The sequence below is a fragment of the Alligator sinensis genome, unplaced genomic scaffold (genome assembly GCF_000455745.1).
Source record: "Alligator sinensis unplaced genomic scaffold, ASM45574v1 scaffold666_1, whole genome shotgun sequence".
Classification (NCBI taxonomy): Eukaryota; Metazoa; Chordata; order Crocodylia; family Alligatoridae; genus Alligator; species Alligator sinensis.
The window spans coordinates 288,782-304,593 of NW_005842216.1; the positions used below are offsets into that span (position 1 = coordinate 288,782).

Sequence of the window (15,812 nt, forward strand, 5' to 3'; positions counted from 1 at the left end):
TGGGGCTGGGGTCTACGTACCCCGCATACAACCCGGGGTCTGTTCCCCGCCCGCAACCCACTGGTTGCGCTCAGGGGCCCCACACCTCTGGGGTCCCTATGAGGCCTCCTCCAACCCCTACAGCCTCACCCAAGCCTCCGGTGTAATACCCAACCACAAAACATACTACAAGCCTCCTGGCTACAACTAAAACCTATGGCACCTAGCCACTACAAAGTAAGCCGCCTGGCTATAACTTAGTACCATTGCTCCAACCTTCGGAGCTCTCACGAGCTGTACTGGCCATCGGGCTTCTACCCATCTCTCGGCCGAGGGAGCTCCTGCCTCTCCGGCTGCTGGCAGAGAACTACCAGCCTGGCCTCAGCCCTGGGCTTTATAAGTGCCAGGCCCCTGCCTCCTACAGGCAGCTGGCTCCCCTTAGTTGCTCTGGCAACCCGCAGCTGCGCTTGTTAGGCTCTGCCAGGGCTCTCCCCCTGGCAGTTTCTCCTCTCTAGGAGCAGGCACTGAGGTGCCCTGCGACAGTAGCATATATTAAATTTAATTAATTCCCAGTTGTTTTTAGAATCATAGAAAATGAGAGTTGGAAGGGACCTCAGGAAGTCATTTAGTCCAACCCCCTGCTCAAAGCTGAACTATCCCCAACTAGATCATCCTAGCCAAGGACCTGGCTTTAAAAGCCTCCAAGGATAGAGATTCCACAACCTCTCTGGGTAACATGTTCCAGTGCTTTACTACCCTCCCAGTGAGACAGTTTTTCATCATATCTAACCTAAACTTCCCTGGACAGAATAAGCATTTGTTACAATTAACTCATCTAATGGCTTAGTAGATTACCAACACACCATATAGGAAACTAATATTCATAATCAATACTGGAACTCTAATTTGTTGATGTAGTAAATTATGAAGATGGTGTATTTGTATTTGAATAATCACAACAGAACTAAACTTTAATTGATTCTGTTCAGCTAAACAACAGAATATCTTGAAAATCAACTATATGTAGAGCTTTCCTTCATACACCCTCTGAAAAAAACTGCTCATGGAAAATTCTTCTAGGGAAGAGGAGGAGGAAAATGCATGAATTATCATTCTCATTAGAATATGAGAGAAACACTAAAATCCTGTACTTTGAATCTATGAAGTTGAAAAAGACATTAGAGTTGCAAAAACCAAAACAACCCAAACAAACAAAAAGTTGTCTTTATCTAAATTTCCTTTCCCTGAATTCGCTAAATTTCCTGCCTCTATATTCAGTTTCAGAGCAAGCAACAGATTTACAGCACTTGCAGCCAGTAGGGAGCAACTGCCAGTGGTTTTTATAATAAATCCATCAAATATCAAATCATCTGTGTGCTGCCCTCTGAAGTCCTGGAAGTGTTTTCATTGCCTTTGATGGATAGTAGATTGGATTCCAAATTAACAAGAAAATAAAAAATAAGGCTAATACTGTAAAGAAAATTAAATTTCCAGCTTTTTCCATTTATGGTCTTCACTGGTAGAGAAGATTTGGAGAGATTCCTGATAAGATCATAACAGTTGGCATCACTAAAATGTATTTATATTTTTCTTCATGTTCTGGCAGTAGAAGAGACCTTGGCCTAATGTAGGTATATACTTATATGGTATGCTTTCCTAAGATTTCATGATGGATATGCAAGCTTCTGTATATCACTCTAGAAGCTTAACTTATTCTCAAAGTGTTGCTAGCGAGGTTGACAAAGATATGCTTAATAAGCAAGAGGTAGCAAATCATTGATTGAGCCTTCAGTTGTGTTTGCATTCCTGTTAATAACTGCAAACAATGAAAATGAAACTCTATGAAATTGTTTGAGTAGAGAAATGATCTTTTCTGTAAGAGTTCTCTGCATAATATTTAGTTCTTGTTGATCTTGGAATGGAGGTAAGATATTCTTATAAATCAAAGATAAATTATTCAGTTCATGATTGATTCAGAGCTCAAGATACATTGTATAAAACCCAAATTTCCAGTCAGTTTACTGTGCATTTTGTCTATGAAATCCACTTCTGCATATAAAACCTGTATTTGCAGACAATAAATCCATTTATTTTTACAGATCCAGAAGTGTCCTATTTTACATGTACATAGAAAATATTTGCATGTGCATAGATCAAAGATCCTGAAAAACTGTCAAAAGTTATGTCTGATATTTTTGGTGTTTGCTTGTAAAATACAAGAGTGAAACAGATGACATCAGGAACTCTTATCTTGAAGTGCATCTAGGTACTTGTGCTGTGCTCCCCATTGTACCATGACTGTCTAAAGCAAGAAAGATGCTATAAAAGAAAGAGCTATACTTGGCTACAGTAGTTTCCAATTTCTTGTTTTATAAAATCCACACAGAGAGAACTCAAGAATATTGGTATTTTTTATAGCTATACTGAAACAACATACATTTTTAGTTCCTTCATTGCAATATCCCTTCTTTATAGGAAAAAACATTCTATTGCAGACAGCAACAAATGCATTTTCTGCTTGTTCCTAAGTGAGGAAAAAAACATGGAGCAATCCTCAGGGGATGGCACACCACAAAAAGAGAAACTGCTCATCACTTAGGAAGTAGCTTAATGTGCTCCAATGCACTGAACTATTGAGGCAGTGATGGGATGGATTGAATAGTAGTGCGCTAGAGGAAAGCTGGATACATTTTATTTTTCATAATGAGAGAGCTTCCTGAGTCTAAGTTACATTTCTGTTCAGGATCTTTAATGACATAATTAATTTGCTAAAACAAAGGAGAGATTTTTACTTGTCAACTCCATCAACACTCTTGTAAATGTGATGTCCATGTCATGGTCCAGAGTGTTCAGATTAACTGCATGGCTAAATGCCTTTCTACAAGTTTCTCAACATTCTAGAGAAGAGGATAATTGATTCTTGTGTGCTAACAGTTATGTTTTGAATCTTTCCTGGTGTCACATAATCCTTCCTGTGAAAGGACACTCCACACAGCTGTGGCTCAGAAGAAAATATGATAGTGCTTTCAGTCAGTAAGGATCAGCCAAAGAGCTAACTGTAGTAGCTGTGTGATGATATGGTCATTATTGGAAATGAAAGATAAAAAAGGTGAAAGGAGGAAGTTCTAGTGCTATGGTGAATAAAGAAGGAGAAAGATGGATTATAGTAATAAAATTTAATATTTCAGAAAATTATCTACAGTTTTCAGGAACCAAACAAAACCTTTGAATCCAATGAAGCCCTCATGCTATAAAGTGTAGAAATTTTCTAGTGAACATTATAACATATTAAAAGGTAGAAATAAATAGGCATATTGCATTGTTTATTCAGGATGGTTGCCTTTATCAGTTGCTTTTTGAGATTAGCTTTTATTGGCAGGTCAGTTTTAGTATTACATGTACTACATGGCCAGTATTTTGAAAAGGAAGTTTCTAATTCAGTATCACAAGAAGAAAACTATGACAATTAATAGACTAACCATTATTCTTCATAGCCAATGATTTTTCATATTGATAGGCTTCCTCAAAGTATGTAAGTATAAAAGTATTATGAGTACACTTGCTGAAAAATTCATATGCCTGTTGGCTAAAAATACTGAAAAAAGTTCTGTGCCAGAAATGGAAAGGAACCAGAATCCCTTCTATAAAAAAACTGTCTGTGACAACTGAAATGCCGAATGACTGGAAGGACAACATTGCCTTTTCTAGAGACAATAAGCAACTGAATTATAGCTGGCTCAGAGTGACTAGTTATACTGAATGTTACTGGCACCTTTCTCTCCATCCTTGGGGCTCCTTCATCCATGCATATACAAAAGAATTGGGGTTAAATAGTTAGCTTTATTGTAAAAAAGTGCTGGTGACTTTTTTCCAACTACTCAGTTGGTTTAATAAGGTATCACATCTACCCAAAGAACCTTGACTGCTGGTGGCTTGGGCACACGAGTGCCTCAACAGCTCTTTTAGTTGCCTTTTTTGTTAGTGTACCAGAGACATTCAATTATTGTGAACTATATTATACTTAAAAAAAAAATTACTTCTTCTATTTAGAAGGAATAACCACTCTATATCTTGTTCTGTAACAAAACACATAATTTACTATAAAACACTACAGTTTCAACAATCCTCTTCTTACCTGAAGTGCAAGAGGCTTCCACCTCACATTCTTCAGAAGTGCAGGAGCAGAAACCAGGGTGTTCTGAGGCCGTTTTTTCAAGGTTAAGATCACTCCATTTGGGTCTTCCCGCAATGCATTTACTAGGTTCTTTAACTGCCAGCCAACCTGAGGAGAAATCCCATAATGGAACTTTGAAAGATTTCCACTTAACTTAAATGTGAAGGAAGTCTTGTATTAATGGAAATGGTCTACTACAGTCTGTTCTTTTCAAATAAAAGTAACATTTATAAATTGTACTTGACTTTTCTTGGAAAGAAACAAAGATGCTGGTGCTATTGAGGATTTTTTGATTTGTTGGGTTTTTTTTAAATGTTTCTTAACGTATAAAGGAACAGGAGAATTTTGAACATAATGTGCAATGCCATATTTTTTATGGCCTCTAAAATATTGAAGGATAGTTTTAGTAAATCTTTTTGATGAATGTTCATTTTATTTCTCTATAAGATGAAGAATAATAGATGTAGAATAAATACAAACTGTGCCCTTAGTATTATAATTGAAGTGGTTATGTTTTGGGTAGAGAGGCTATCAATGAGCAACAATAATGCAGTTATTTCAAGGTCTTCATTAAATATAAACTACCACTTCTTTAAAATATTGATATCTACTAAGAGAAACTGAATTTCCTAAAGTAGTACAGTACTATGAAATACTATAACTAGAGGGACAAAGAACAGAATCACTAATTGAGGGGCAATTTCTCTTGCATATCACCAAAAATTGCTTAGCAATATTATTATTAAGCATTCTTGGATAGTTAGCATCTGAATTTCCCCTCCTTCCATTTGTACTTTTAATTTACAAAAAATAGGCTATGAATTTTCAGTTTTTATTTATGAATACACATTTTATCCTGAAAAGCCAATCCTCAAAGAGTTTAGAAAACTATACATAATATAAAAAATGGTTTCAATGTACAGACGTTGTGCATAAAAGAAAATATTTAGCATTTTTATGCTCTATTTATATGAGTCTTACTTGAGTATATGCAGTAAAATGGCACAATTTATGATTTTGTATAATTTCTAATGCTTCTGAGCAAGATATCTTCATGATGTATCATAAAGGAATACAAGTAGGAAATTGGATGAAGCTGAATATAGAACTGGTTTCAGATGCAAATGTACAGTACAGGTTATTGTTTTTCCTCCATGATATTATGAAATATAACTAAAAATCTGATATACTGTGTCCCTTTGCCTGAATGGCCTTAATTTATGTGCTTATAATTTATGTTAGAAATTACTACAAACTATTTCAATATTTATTAGAAAAAGGAAGGAAATAGAAATTTTTCATGTCCAAGAGATGTTTGCATTAGAGAGACTGAATTCTGAGAGAACACCATTTAAGACAGTCAGGACTAACCTATTTGGCAGATGCACTAAAAAATGAGCCCTGCAACCTTTCCAAATGCCACAAAATCAGAGAGGTCCTTACATGTTGGTCTTCAACATTTTGCAAGACCAGAAAGCACCTCTTAGTGCATATGATTAAATCTTTTTGTATACCTGTTTTAATGCTAATAAACTAGAGAGTTTGTCATTCCTCTAGTCACTCCTTTCCATTCTACATGCTGTTTTAGCTGCAGAAGACTGCTTGTTACTAGGTACCTCTTCATTCCTAACATAATAGCCCCTGACACTTTACATTTATTGTGCAATTAACTGGTTAACTGTACCATAAATTTAGACATGCTATAGATGCAAAGTAAAAATGACCAACCAACCAGAAAAATGTTGCTTGAAAAATAGAACATTTTTGTAGCTGGTTTCCACAAAACTTTTATTTGAATGTGTGGCATGTCACATACAGTGATAATTAGAGACCTACTTAAATCGTGCTTTTGCAATTGCTGCAAAAAATGGTACTTAATGTGATTTCCCACAGAATTGCTTGAAAAAAATGAAAGCTTACTAACAATGAAATGCTGGCTCCCCAGTGGGAGCCAGTGTTCCTTACAGCCACTGCTGCCTGGCTTCACAGTGCACTGTGAGGCGGGGGGCACTGGCTGGTGGAGCAGTATGAAGGGGAGCGGGCAAGATAGCAGCCACCCCTTCGTCATTCCTCCCCTGCCAGGACCTCTCCACTAATCAGTAGTGAGGAGCAAGGCCACACAAAGGGCAGCCCTCTCCAGCAATCAGCAGTGAGGAGCAAGGCCTCTGGAGTGCCAAGGGGTGGGCTCACCACAAAATGCCCACAAATGCAGCTCTGCATACCAGGAACAACCCTTCATCTTGCCCCATTTTAGTTACCAGTAGGTCCCTAGTGATAATGTTTGGTCAGGTCTTCCAGCATCCCAGGGTACACTGCTCTGTCTTCCCTTCCGCTGCCCCCACATTCAAACAAAGGAGCTGTCTGTGACTCATGCTGAATTCTGCTGCCCCAAGGTGCCTCAGCTTGAAATGTCATGGCTCACCACCCCTCCTTCAAAGCTGCTTCTTTAAGCAAGGTGTAAACAGATGCTCAACATGTAGTGTTTTATGAACACACAATAATAATCTGAGGGAGGGGGAAGAAATTTGTTTGGAAAGTTGCTGGAGGGGACAAGATGTGGAAAGATGAAAAACACATACAGAAAAACATTTGGTAAGGCGCTTCAGGAGAGTTTTATGTTACTGCCCTCCCTCCTCCCTAGCCCTTTTCATGGGTCTCCCCTGCTCTGTACAAGAGTTCAGCTCCTTCATCCAGCCCCGAGCTCATTTCTCATTAGCAGAATAGCTGAAGGTGAGGGAGTGGGGGCTGACAGACCTTGCCAGCAGCTCTCCAGTTCCCTTGTTGGTGAGTACAGGCAGAACAAGTTTCCCGGGCATTTTATTCTCCTCTGTGAACGTGAAGCAGGTCACATGGCATGATAATTTCTATCAAGAAACATTACCTATTGGTTGAAGGAAATAATGTCTGCTAGGAGCCACATATGAACACTAAGGCATTAAAAACTGTTCAGCCTGAATACTAGCTTTCTCACCTCTCTACCAGAACTAGATAACTTTTTAACAAATGTTAAGTATTTTTGAATTGTACACACATGTACATAAAAAAATAACAATTATGTATGGCAACTGTAAATCCCATTTATGAATTCTCGATAATTATAAAAAATTAGAATGGAAATATAATTTCACAAAAATGCACATGTTCTCTGAAACAAAACCAACCTCTGCTCTGAGTCACAGCATGGAAATCAATGGATTTGCAAGAGTTCAAGCCAGAAAAAGAATTTGGACAAAGCAGATCACTGATTTTCTTGCCACACTTCTGTACAATTCATACTCTAATGTATCTAGTGATAGAGACAATTAGAATTTACTATAGATCAATAACATTTCACAGTGAATTAATATGCTGTTGTTTAGCACAAGTTCTTCAATTGGGATTCACTGGAGAAATTCATATTGTAGCTTGCAAAATAAATGACTTGCTGTATGTAGCCTTCAGGACTTTGCTGATAGATAGTGCTGCTGCTGCTTCTTCTTGTGGCCTGTCACCATGTTCAAATTTGGGTCCAGAAACAGACATATGCTCTTGCTGAATCTGTAGCCTTAGCAAGGTCCTCATTGGTACATGGTTCTCATACATATGGGCAAGCCAGTCAGTGTTCTGTAGCATCACTCCCAAGTAGATAGGATTTGGGCAGTGAGTGAAGTTATTCCATTCCAGGTTAAGCTGAGTTGCTTACTAGCATTGCAGTCCCAAAGGTGGAAGAAAGTAACTTGGGGTTTTTTTTCGTACTGATGCATAGGTGATTTTTGATGTAACAGTCTGACAGTCCATTGGGCACTGATGCCAGCACGGCCTTGACCTGGGTCAAGGCAAAGTTCTTGGCAAGGGCAGGGGTACACAAATTGTCTGCTTAAATAAAATGTCTTAGGCTAGGATGAACTGTGGTTTATCATTAGTGTAGATGTTAAATAGTATAGGTACAAGTCTGCTCCCTTGCAGGTAGGCCATTCCTTTGTTTTCACCATTGGTTCTGCTTCTTGTGTAATTGGTTCTGCTTTCTTGTGTACTAGAAACATCAATTTGCTAGTAAGGATTGTATTATTTGTAGAAGTTTGTAATCATTCATCATATCATATATTTTTGGAAGGAACTTCCAGTGATTTACAGTGTTGTAAGCTGCTAACAGGTCTAAGAGTATAGACCTTTCCCATTTCAAAAACATCTTTAATGTGCTGTATGATGTTTAATACTTTACTGGTACATGATTTCCATGGGCAGAAGCCATCTCGCTTGGGGATCAGGTGTTCTTCAACAACCCTTGCCAAACAGTTTAAGATAAGGCATTCATAGTTTGAAAAGGTGGCTTAGTAAAGTTAAGTATTAAGTTCTTTGGATCGAAGGAATCTTTCCCATTTTTAGGAGTGCTACAATATCTTGGGTGCTTGGTTACATGCATACTGTACAACTGGAGTAGCCAGGCACTTGTCATTGCTACAAAATGTTTAATTTGTTCTGTACAAATATCATCAAGGCCAACGGCTTTGCCATCTTTAAAAGTGTTTATTTCAGTTATTACAGGTATTGCAAAATGTATCCCAAAGTAACAGACCTCCTAGTCTTCTTTTCTCTTGATTCCAAATTTGGGTTGTTTATTTGGTGCCTTACCATTTTTAATGAGTTGATATACACCTGATTTGCAGTTACATTATAGTGACATCATATGTTCTTTTGTTTTTTGGATCACTGGTAAATTTATGGATGGTTGTCCATGTTTTTTTGCTGTTATGTGTCATATCCATGTTCTCAATGAGGTTCTGCCACGACCTCCTTCTTTCCTTTACTAATAGTGACCAGCTGTTCTCCTGCAGTGAAAGTTTTCTCAGAAAATGGGTTTGCTTTTGTTGCATTTTGTATATGTTGTCTAATTCCAGTGTTAGTCCAGGTATGTAGTTCACTGACACCACTGCAATATGAAGTAATACAGCTAACCATTTAGTTTAATAGCTATCTCTGAAGTCTACATTTTTCGTAAATTTCTTTATGACACATTATAGTTAAAAATGAACAAGGCTAATTTTGCAGCTCTTTTCTGTTGGCAAAGCATAATTACAGTTTACTTTTACATTAAATAAGAGCCCCAACAGTTACTACTACACCCACTCAATCTGAGTTTTGGATTAGACATCTGGGTTTTTTGGCCATGCTCACACATTTTTGGCAAACCTGGACAGAGGGCATTTGCACAGCAAGGAAGCTCAGTAATTTCCATCTTCTGGTCCTTTCCCTTTCTCCAGTACCATCACAATAAAATCTCTTTTTAACTTGTTGGCTATTTTCAAGGAGTGGGGCCAGGATGTTGTTGGAGTATTTCTGAGCTTGTAGAGCAAGGATGGGAAGAGAAAGAGAGGATCATTATCAGAGAAAATCATTTGCTTCCTAGGAGTTTCCTTGTATTGTTCAAGTGCAGATTAAAACTTCCAAATGACCCTCTAGATACTGGTTCAATTGTAGGGTTCAGTTTGCAAAACTACGTGCAGCCAGAATTCTGAAGCTCTTGCACAACGTTACCTAATAGTTCTTCCTTGAACGCATGATTTCTAGTTTTATCACTGAATAAATATCATAAGTTATGCAGTCATCCTACCTTTTAGCTTTTTTACCTGGATCATTAAAAGCAGTTTCTTTGAGCATTATTTGCATAACTTGAGTTCTGTGAAGATTCTGGTTTGTACACTCAACAGAGACTATTTGTTCTTCATATTTTTTACCTACAAAACAGCATGAGCCCAATCCTGCACAGGATTGATGACCTCTTGCAAATAAAGGGTGTCCTTCATTTCAGCTGGTTTGAAGAGAGGTTAAAGAAAGATGATCTGCCATCACAGCTCAAAGAAATGTCTATACTAGGCTTTCAACCACTAACATGTTCCACTATAACATCTACTCTTTTAATTCAATTGTTCGTAGGAATGAGGGCAGTAAATAATTGTAATGAAGACCAACCACTAGTGTCTTAACTACCCAGCACCCTAAATCCTGCTCAAAACATTTATTCAAAATACAACAGTTAAAATGCTCTCTTTTTTTGGAGAATAATTTCACCCTTACTACCCCACTGGAGCTAATATGGTTGAAGTCATTAGGTAAAAATTTAAGATAAAAATACGTTGTGTATAGGCAGTCCAACAGTATATACCAACTGTGAGGGTTGCTCTCTGTCCCTGGACAAATGGCACATTTACATCACTGTAATTTACATTAATTTTGGACACCAAAGTAAATTACTCTGGGATCCAAAGCAGAGAGATGAGCAGTCATCTCAGAATAACTGCATCCTGTGTAGGCACTATTACAGTGTTTCACTACTAAGAGGCAGTGGAGCAGCTAATGGCTTGTTTGCCTTGGGCACGTGACTACACCAGGATGGAAGCAGATAGATACAATTTACATCAGTATAACTTAACCCTAATATTTGCCAGCATGATTCTATACTAGGTTCAAATAACTTACATTGTGAAGGGGTTTACGTTGTCTGCCTGCTCCTCTTTACACTGGTATAAAGGCTAATTAAACTAACATAAATGTGCTATATGTTAAAGTCCTCTGTTTTTCTATTTCTGACATTTTTGGCCAACTTTGATCTGTCTATGTTTGCTATCACACTTAGAACCTACAGAGTGATCATGTTCAAAATAAAACTCAAGATCATCTCAAAAGCATCAGTGTATACATGCCCAGTTCTTCCAAAACATCATAGCTGGTAACTTGCAATTTTAGTGATTTTTAAAAGAACTTAAAAAACTTTTTTTTAAAGTTCCCTGAGTATATGCAGTGCGTAGTTTATGTTTTATCCATAGAAAACGCAGAAAATGACACCAACTAAATACCCACCAGTGCCAACCTGAAAAAAAATGGAAAAGGAAACTAACAAGGGGGAATGCTAAAAAGGAATTTACTTCTTATAACTGTTACAAAGAGAAAGGCATTTTAATATGCAATTTCTTTTTTAGAAAGGCAATGCATTTGGGACTTATGCATGTTAACTGTAATTCCATATGAACTTTTTATCTTTGTGTTTTGCCTAAAAATTAACAAGTTCATTTTATTATTACCTAATTTAGGGATGTCAGACTTACAGGCTGTGGAGTTATGTTATGCTACCTGCAGGGATGGTAGAGAGGCTGGGAATTCAGGGGCTGTGCAGACAGGGACAAAGACTGATGCTAAAGCCCAGGGCACAGAGAAACATGGTGATTCTTGTTTGTGGTGGTGGTGGCGGCAGGGGAGTAGTGGCTGCATTTAACTCTGAAAGCAACTGCTCATCCCACTGCATCTACTTGTGAGTAGGATTACATTCCAGCAGGGGGTGAGGTGAGTTTGACACCCACATCTAATTATAGCATGAAGACCCAAACAATTTTTAAAGAATGTCATTTTTTAATAAAGGGACCTTTTAATTTCATGAGCTTCTCTTAGAGAAGAATACTAAATAATTCATTTAAGGATAAATTATTCTAAGGAGAAATCTTAATGACAAAACCATTAAAACCCTGCGAATGTATGCTACTAGGAGAGTCTGCAATCACTATCCTAGAATATGATAAAAAGCTGTTAGCAATTTGGATATTTTATTATAAATTATATTACTAAAAATATCTTTGAGAAAATAGAAAGAAGCCATTACTGTGGATTGGAAATTTCAGCTGTGAACTAATCCTTGACACAGGTTTTGACATATGTTATTAAGCCATTAGCCTTTAATAACTCTAGGTAGCTTCTAGCTATGATGTAGTGCCATTTCAACATGCATGCAATGCAGCACAGGGGAGTTTGCTTCTCTAGATTTTCTAGAGTAGAGTTAATTAGATTTCATAATACAGACTTCATGCAATAATGAAAGCTAATATTAAAATGATTCTAATGGAGCAGAAAAGTCCAGTGTGGACACTTAATAATGTCTGTCTGCATAAATGAGACTGAAGGAATTAGGGCCACCATAACATTCAAATAATCAATTAAAGCATAGCATCTTAGAACATTAGGGATGGAAGGGACCTCAGGAAGTTATCTAGTCCAACCCCCTGCTCAAAGCAGGACCAGTCCCAACTAGATCATCCCAGCCAAAGCTTTGTCTAGCTGGGTTTTGAAAACCCCCAAAGATGGAGCTTCCATCACCTCTCTGCGTAACATCTTCTCATGTTTGACTACCCTCCTAGTGAGAAAATTCTTCCTAATATATAATGTAAACTTCCCTTGCTGCAACTTGAAACCATTGTTCCTTGTTCTGTCATCTGCTACCACTGAGAACAGTTTAGCTCTATCCTCTTTTGAACACCCTTTCAGGCAGCTGAAGGCTGATATTAAGTCTCCTCTCAATCTCCTCTTTTCTAGACTAAATAAGCCCAGCTCCCCCCCCCCCCCCAAATCTTTCGTTGTAAGTCATGTCTCCCACCCTCCTCACCATTTTGTCACCCTCCACTGGACTCTCTCCAATTTGTCCACATCTTTTTTTGGGGGGAGGGGCAAAACTGAACACAATACTCCAGATGTGGTCTCACCAGTGCTGAATAGAGGGGAATAATTACTTCTCTTGACCTACTGGCAACACACCTACCAATGCAGCTCAGGATGCCCTTAGCTTTCTTGGCAACTACTGCTGGCTCATATTCAGCTTATTGTCCATGGTAATTCCCAGGTCCTTTTCTGTAAAGCTGCTGCTCAGACAGTCAGCCCCCAGCTTGAGATGGTGCATGGGACTGTCCTGTCCTAAGTGCAGGACTTTGCACTTGTCCTTGTTGAACCTCATGAGCTTTGTTTTGGTCCAATCCTCCAATTTGTCTAGGTCTCTTTGAATCCTAGCCTTACGCTCCAGCATATCTACCACTACCCCTTGGTGTCATCTGCAAACTTGCTGAGGGTGCACTCTATGCCATTTTTCAGGTCATTGATGAAGACATGGAACAAAACTGGCCCCAGGACCAACCCCTAGGGGACTCCATTTGATACCAGCTGCCACCTAGACATTGAGTCATTGATTACTACTCTCTGAGCCTAATGCTCCAGCCAGTTTTCTATCCACCTTACAGTCCATTCATCCAGCCCATACTTCCTTAGCTTGCCTGCAAGAACATTGTGGCAGACAGTATTAAAAGCCTTACTAAAATCAAGGTACACCACATCTACCTGTCTCCTCACACCCACAGAGCCAGTCATCGTATCATAGAAGGCAATCAGGTTGGTCAGGTATGAATTGCCCTTGGTGAATCCATACTGACTGTTCCTAATCACCATTTTTTCTGCAAAGTGCTTAGCAATGGATTCCTTGAGGACGTGCTCCATGATTTTTCTAGGGACTGAGGTGACGCTGACTGGTCTATAGTTCCCTGGATTCTCTTTTTTCCCCTTCTTAAATATGGGCACTATGTTTACACTTTTTTCAATCATCCAGGATGTCTCTTGATAGCCATGAGTTTTCAAAGAGGATGGCCAATGGCTCTGCAATCACAGCAGCCAACTCCCTCAACATTCTCGGGTGCCTTCCATCTGGCTCCCATGAACTTGTACACATCCAGATTTTCTAAGTAGTCCCTAACCTGTTCGGTCACCACTGAGAGCTGCTCACCTCCTCTCCGAACTGTGCTGCCCAGTACAGTAGTCTGGGAGCTGCCCTTGCTTGTGAAGGCAGAGGCAAGAAAGGCACTGAGCTCTTCAGGCTTTCCTGCATCCTCTGTCACAAGGTTGCCTCCCGCTTTCAATAAGGGACCCACACTTTCCCTGATCCTCCTCTTGCTACCAACATACTTGTAGAAACCCTTCTTGTTATCCTTCACAACCCTTGATAGCTGCAGCTCCAGTTGCACTTTGGTCTTCCTAATTTCATTGCTACATGCCCGAGCAATGCTCTTATATTCTTCCCTAGTTATTTCTTCAAATTTCCACTTCTTATAAGCTGCCTTTTTGTGATATAGTTTACTGAAGGGTTCCCTGCTAAGTCAAGCTAGTCTTCTGCCACACTTGCTAGTTTTCTTGCACATAGGGATGGTTTATTCCTGCAGTCTCCGTAAGACTTCCTTAAAGTACAGCCAGGTCTCCTGGACTACTCTCCCCCTCAGTCTCAGCACATTTATTGTATTTGCTTTGCACAAAATAATAGAGACTTTGTTATCTTGTTGTGCTCTCAGACATACCTATACATTTGATATTATGCAACCTTTCTACTTTTGTGCTCTTACTATTCTTAGAAGTGAAAATGAAATTAACAATGCTGAAATGTCAATGTTATAGTCAAGTTTCAGAATTAGCAGTCATTTAATCATAGAATCAAAGAAAATTAGGGTTGGAAGGGACCTCAGGAGGTCATCTAGTCCAACCCCCTGCTCAAAGCAGGACCATCCCCAACTAGATCATTCCAGCCAAGCCTTTGTCTACCTGGGTCTTAAAAATCTCTAAGGATGAAAACTCCATAATATCTCTGGGTAGCCTATTCCAGTACTTTACTATCCTCCTACTAAGAAAGTTTTTCCTAAAATCTAATCTAAATTTCCCTTGCTGCAACTTGAACCCATTGCGCCTTGCTCTGTTATCTACCAGCACTGGGAACAGTTTGGTTCCAACCTCTTTGGAACCACCCTTCAGATAGTTAAAGACAGTTATTAAATCCACATGCCCCCCCAACACACACTTAGTCTTCTCTTCTCTAGATTAAATAAGTCTATTTCCCTCAGCCTCTCCTCAGAAGTCATGTTCCCCAGCTCTCTAACCATTTCCATTGCCCTCCACTGGACTCTCTTCAACTTGTTCACATTCTTTCTGTTCCCCTTCTGTGAAATTTCTGGATCGTAAGAAGTCCCACAAACTGAATAACATGGCCCCACGTACCAGGTTCTGTCTGTTGAGCAACACTGATCTAGAGCAGGGGCTCCCAACCCCCAGGCCATAAAGGGTTGGCTGCTGGTCCTCAGGAGGGTTGACTACCACAGATCGGAAGTTACCATGGACTGGCAAAGTGTGGAGTGGAAGTGACCGGCCTACTGCAGACCGGCAGCCAACCCTTTTTTATACCGAATATAAAAAAAGGGTTGGCTGCCTGCCTGTGGTATGCCGGTCACTGTTGGTCCACAGTTTGCCGGTCTGCAGTCATTTCCTGTTCGCAGTTTGTCAGTCCTCAGCATAAAAAGGTTGGGAATCCCTGATCTAGAGAATAATGTTTAGTAAATGTGTGAATAAGAAACTATTTAACTACAAAAACAATAGATACTGTCCTTGAATATAAAATGTAACCATTTTGGGTAGTGTTTGAATTGTAAGTCTGACCTTTTTTTATGTCTGCATAAGAAATGAAAAGGTTAGGTGATTATCTCTAGTTCTTTTACATGCTTCTGCTAACTTTATTTTTGTATTTAAGGTGTATGATTTATAAAAGACAGGCTTGGGAACAAAATTTGTAATCTTACTGGACAGTCAAAGCTATGGATTAAACACAGGCAATGACTTTATGACTCATTACAATCTACCTGCTCTTTGCATTTCACAGGAAACTGTCACAACCCAGTGATTTTTTGTGCCTCGGCACTATGGAATTTCCTGGCCACATGAGAGCTCCTTTGCACAGCAGAGTGTTCTGCTGCAATTAAGAGCCTGCGTGCAGGAGAGTTCCCACCAATTTGCAGTTTCCTTTGCAGAATGCATTTCTTCTTTGCAGCACAGAGATGCA

The 15,812-nt window shown here is 39.1% G+C and overlaps 1 protein-coding gene across 1 annotated transcript in view; it reads right to left on the reverse strand.

Moving 5' to 3' along the window:
- The window catches only part of LOC102367873 (connector enhancer of kinase suppressor of ras 2-like), a 703,948-nt gene that overhangs the window by 243,534 nt on the left and 444,602 nt on the right, over positions 1-15,812 (reverse strand). Inside the window, exon 9 of the mRNA XM_014521487.2 lies at positions 4,115-4,261. Coding sequence (XP_014376973.1) covers positions 4,115-4,261 — 147 coding nt within the window. The remainder of the gene's footprint in view (positions 1-4,114; positions 4,262-15,812) is intronic.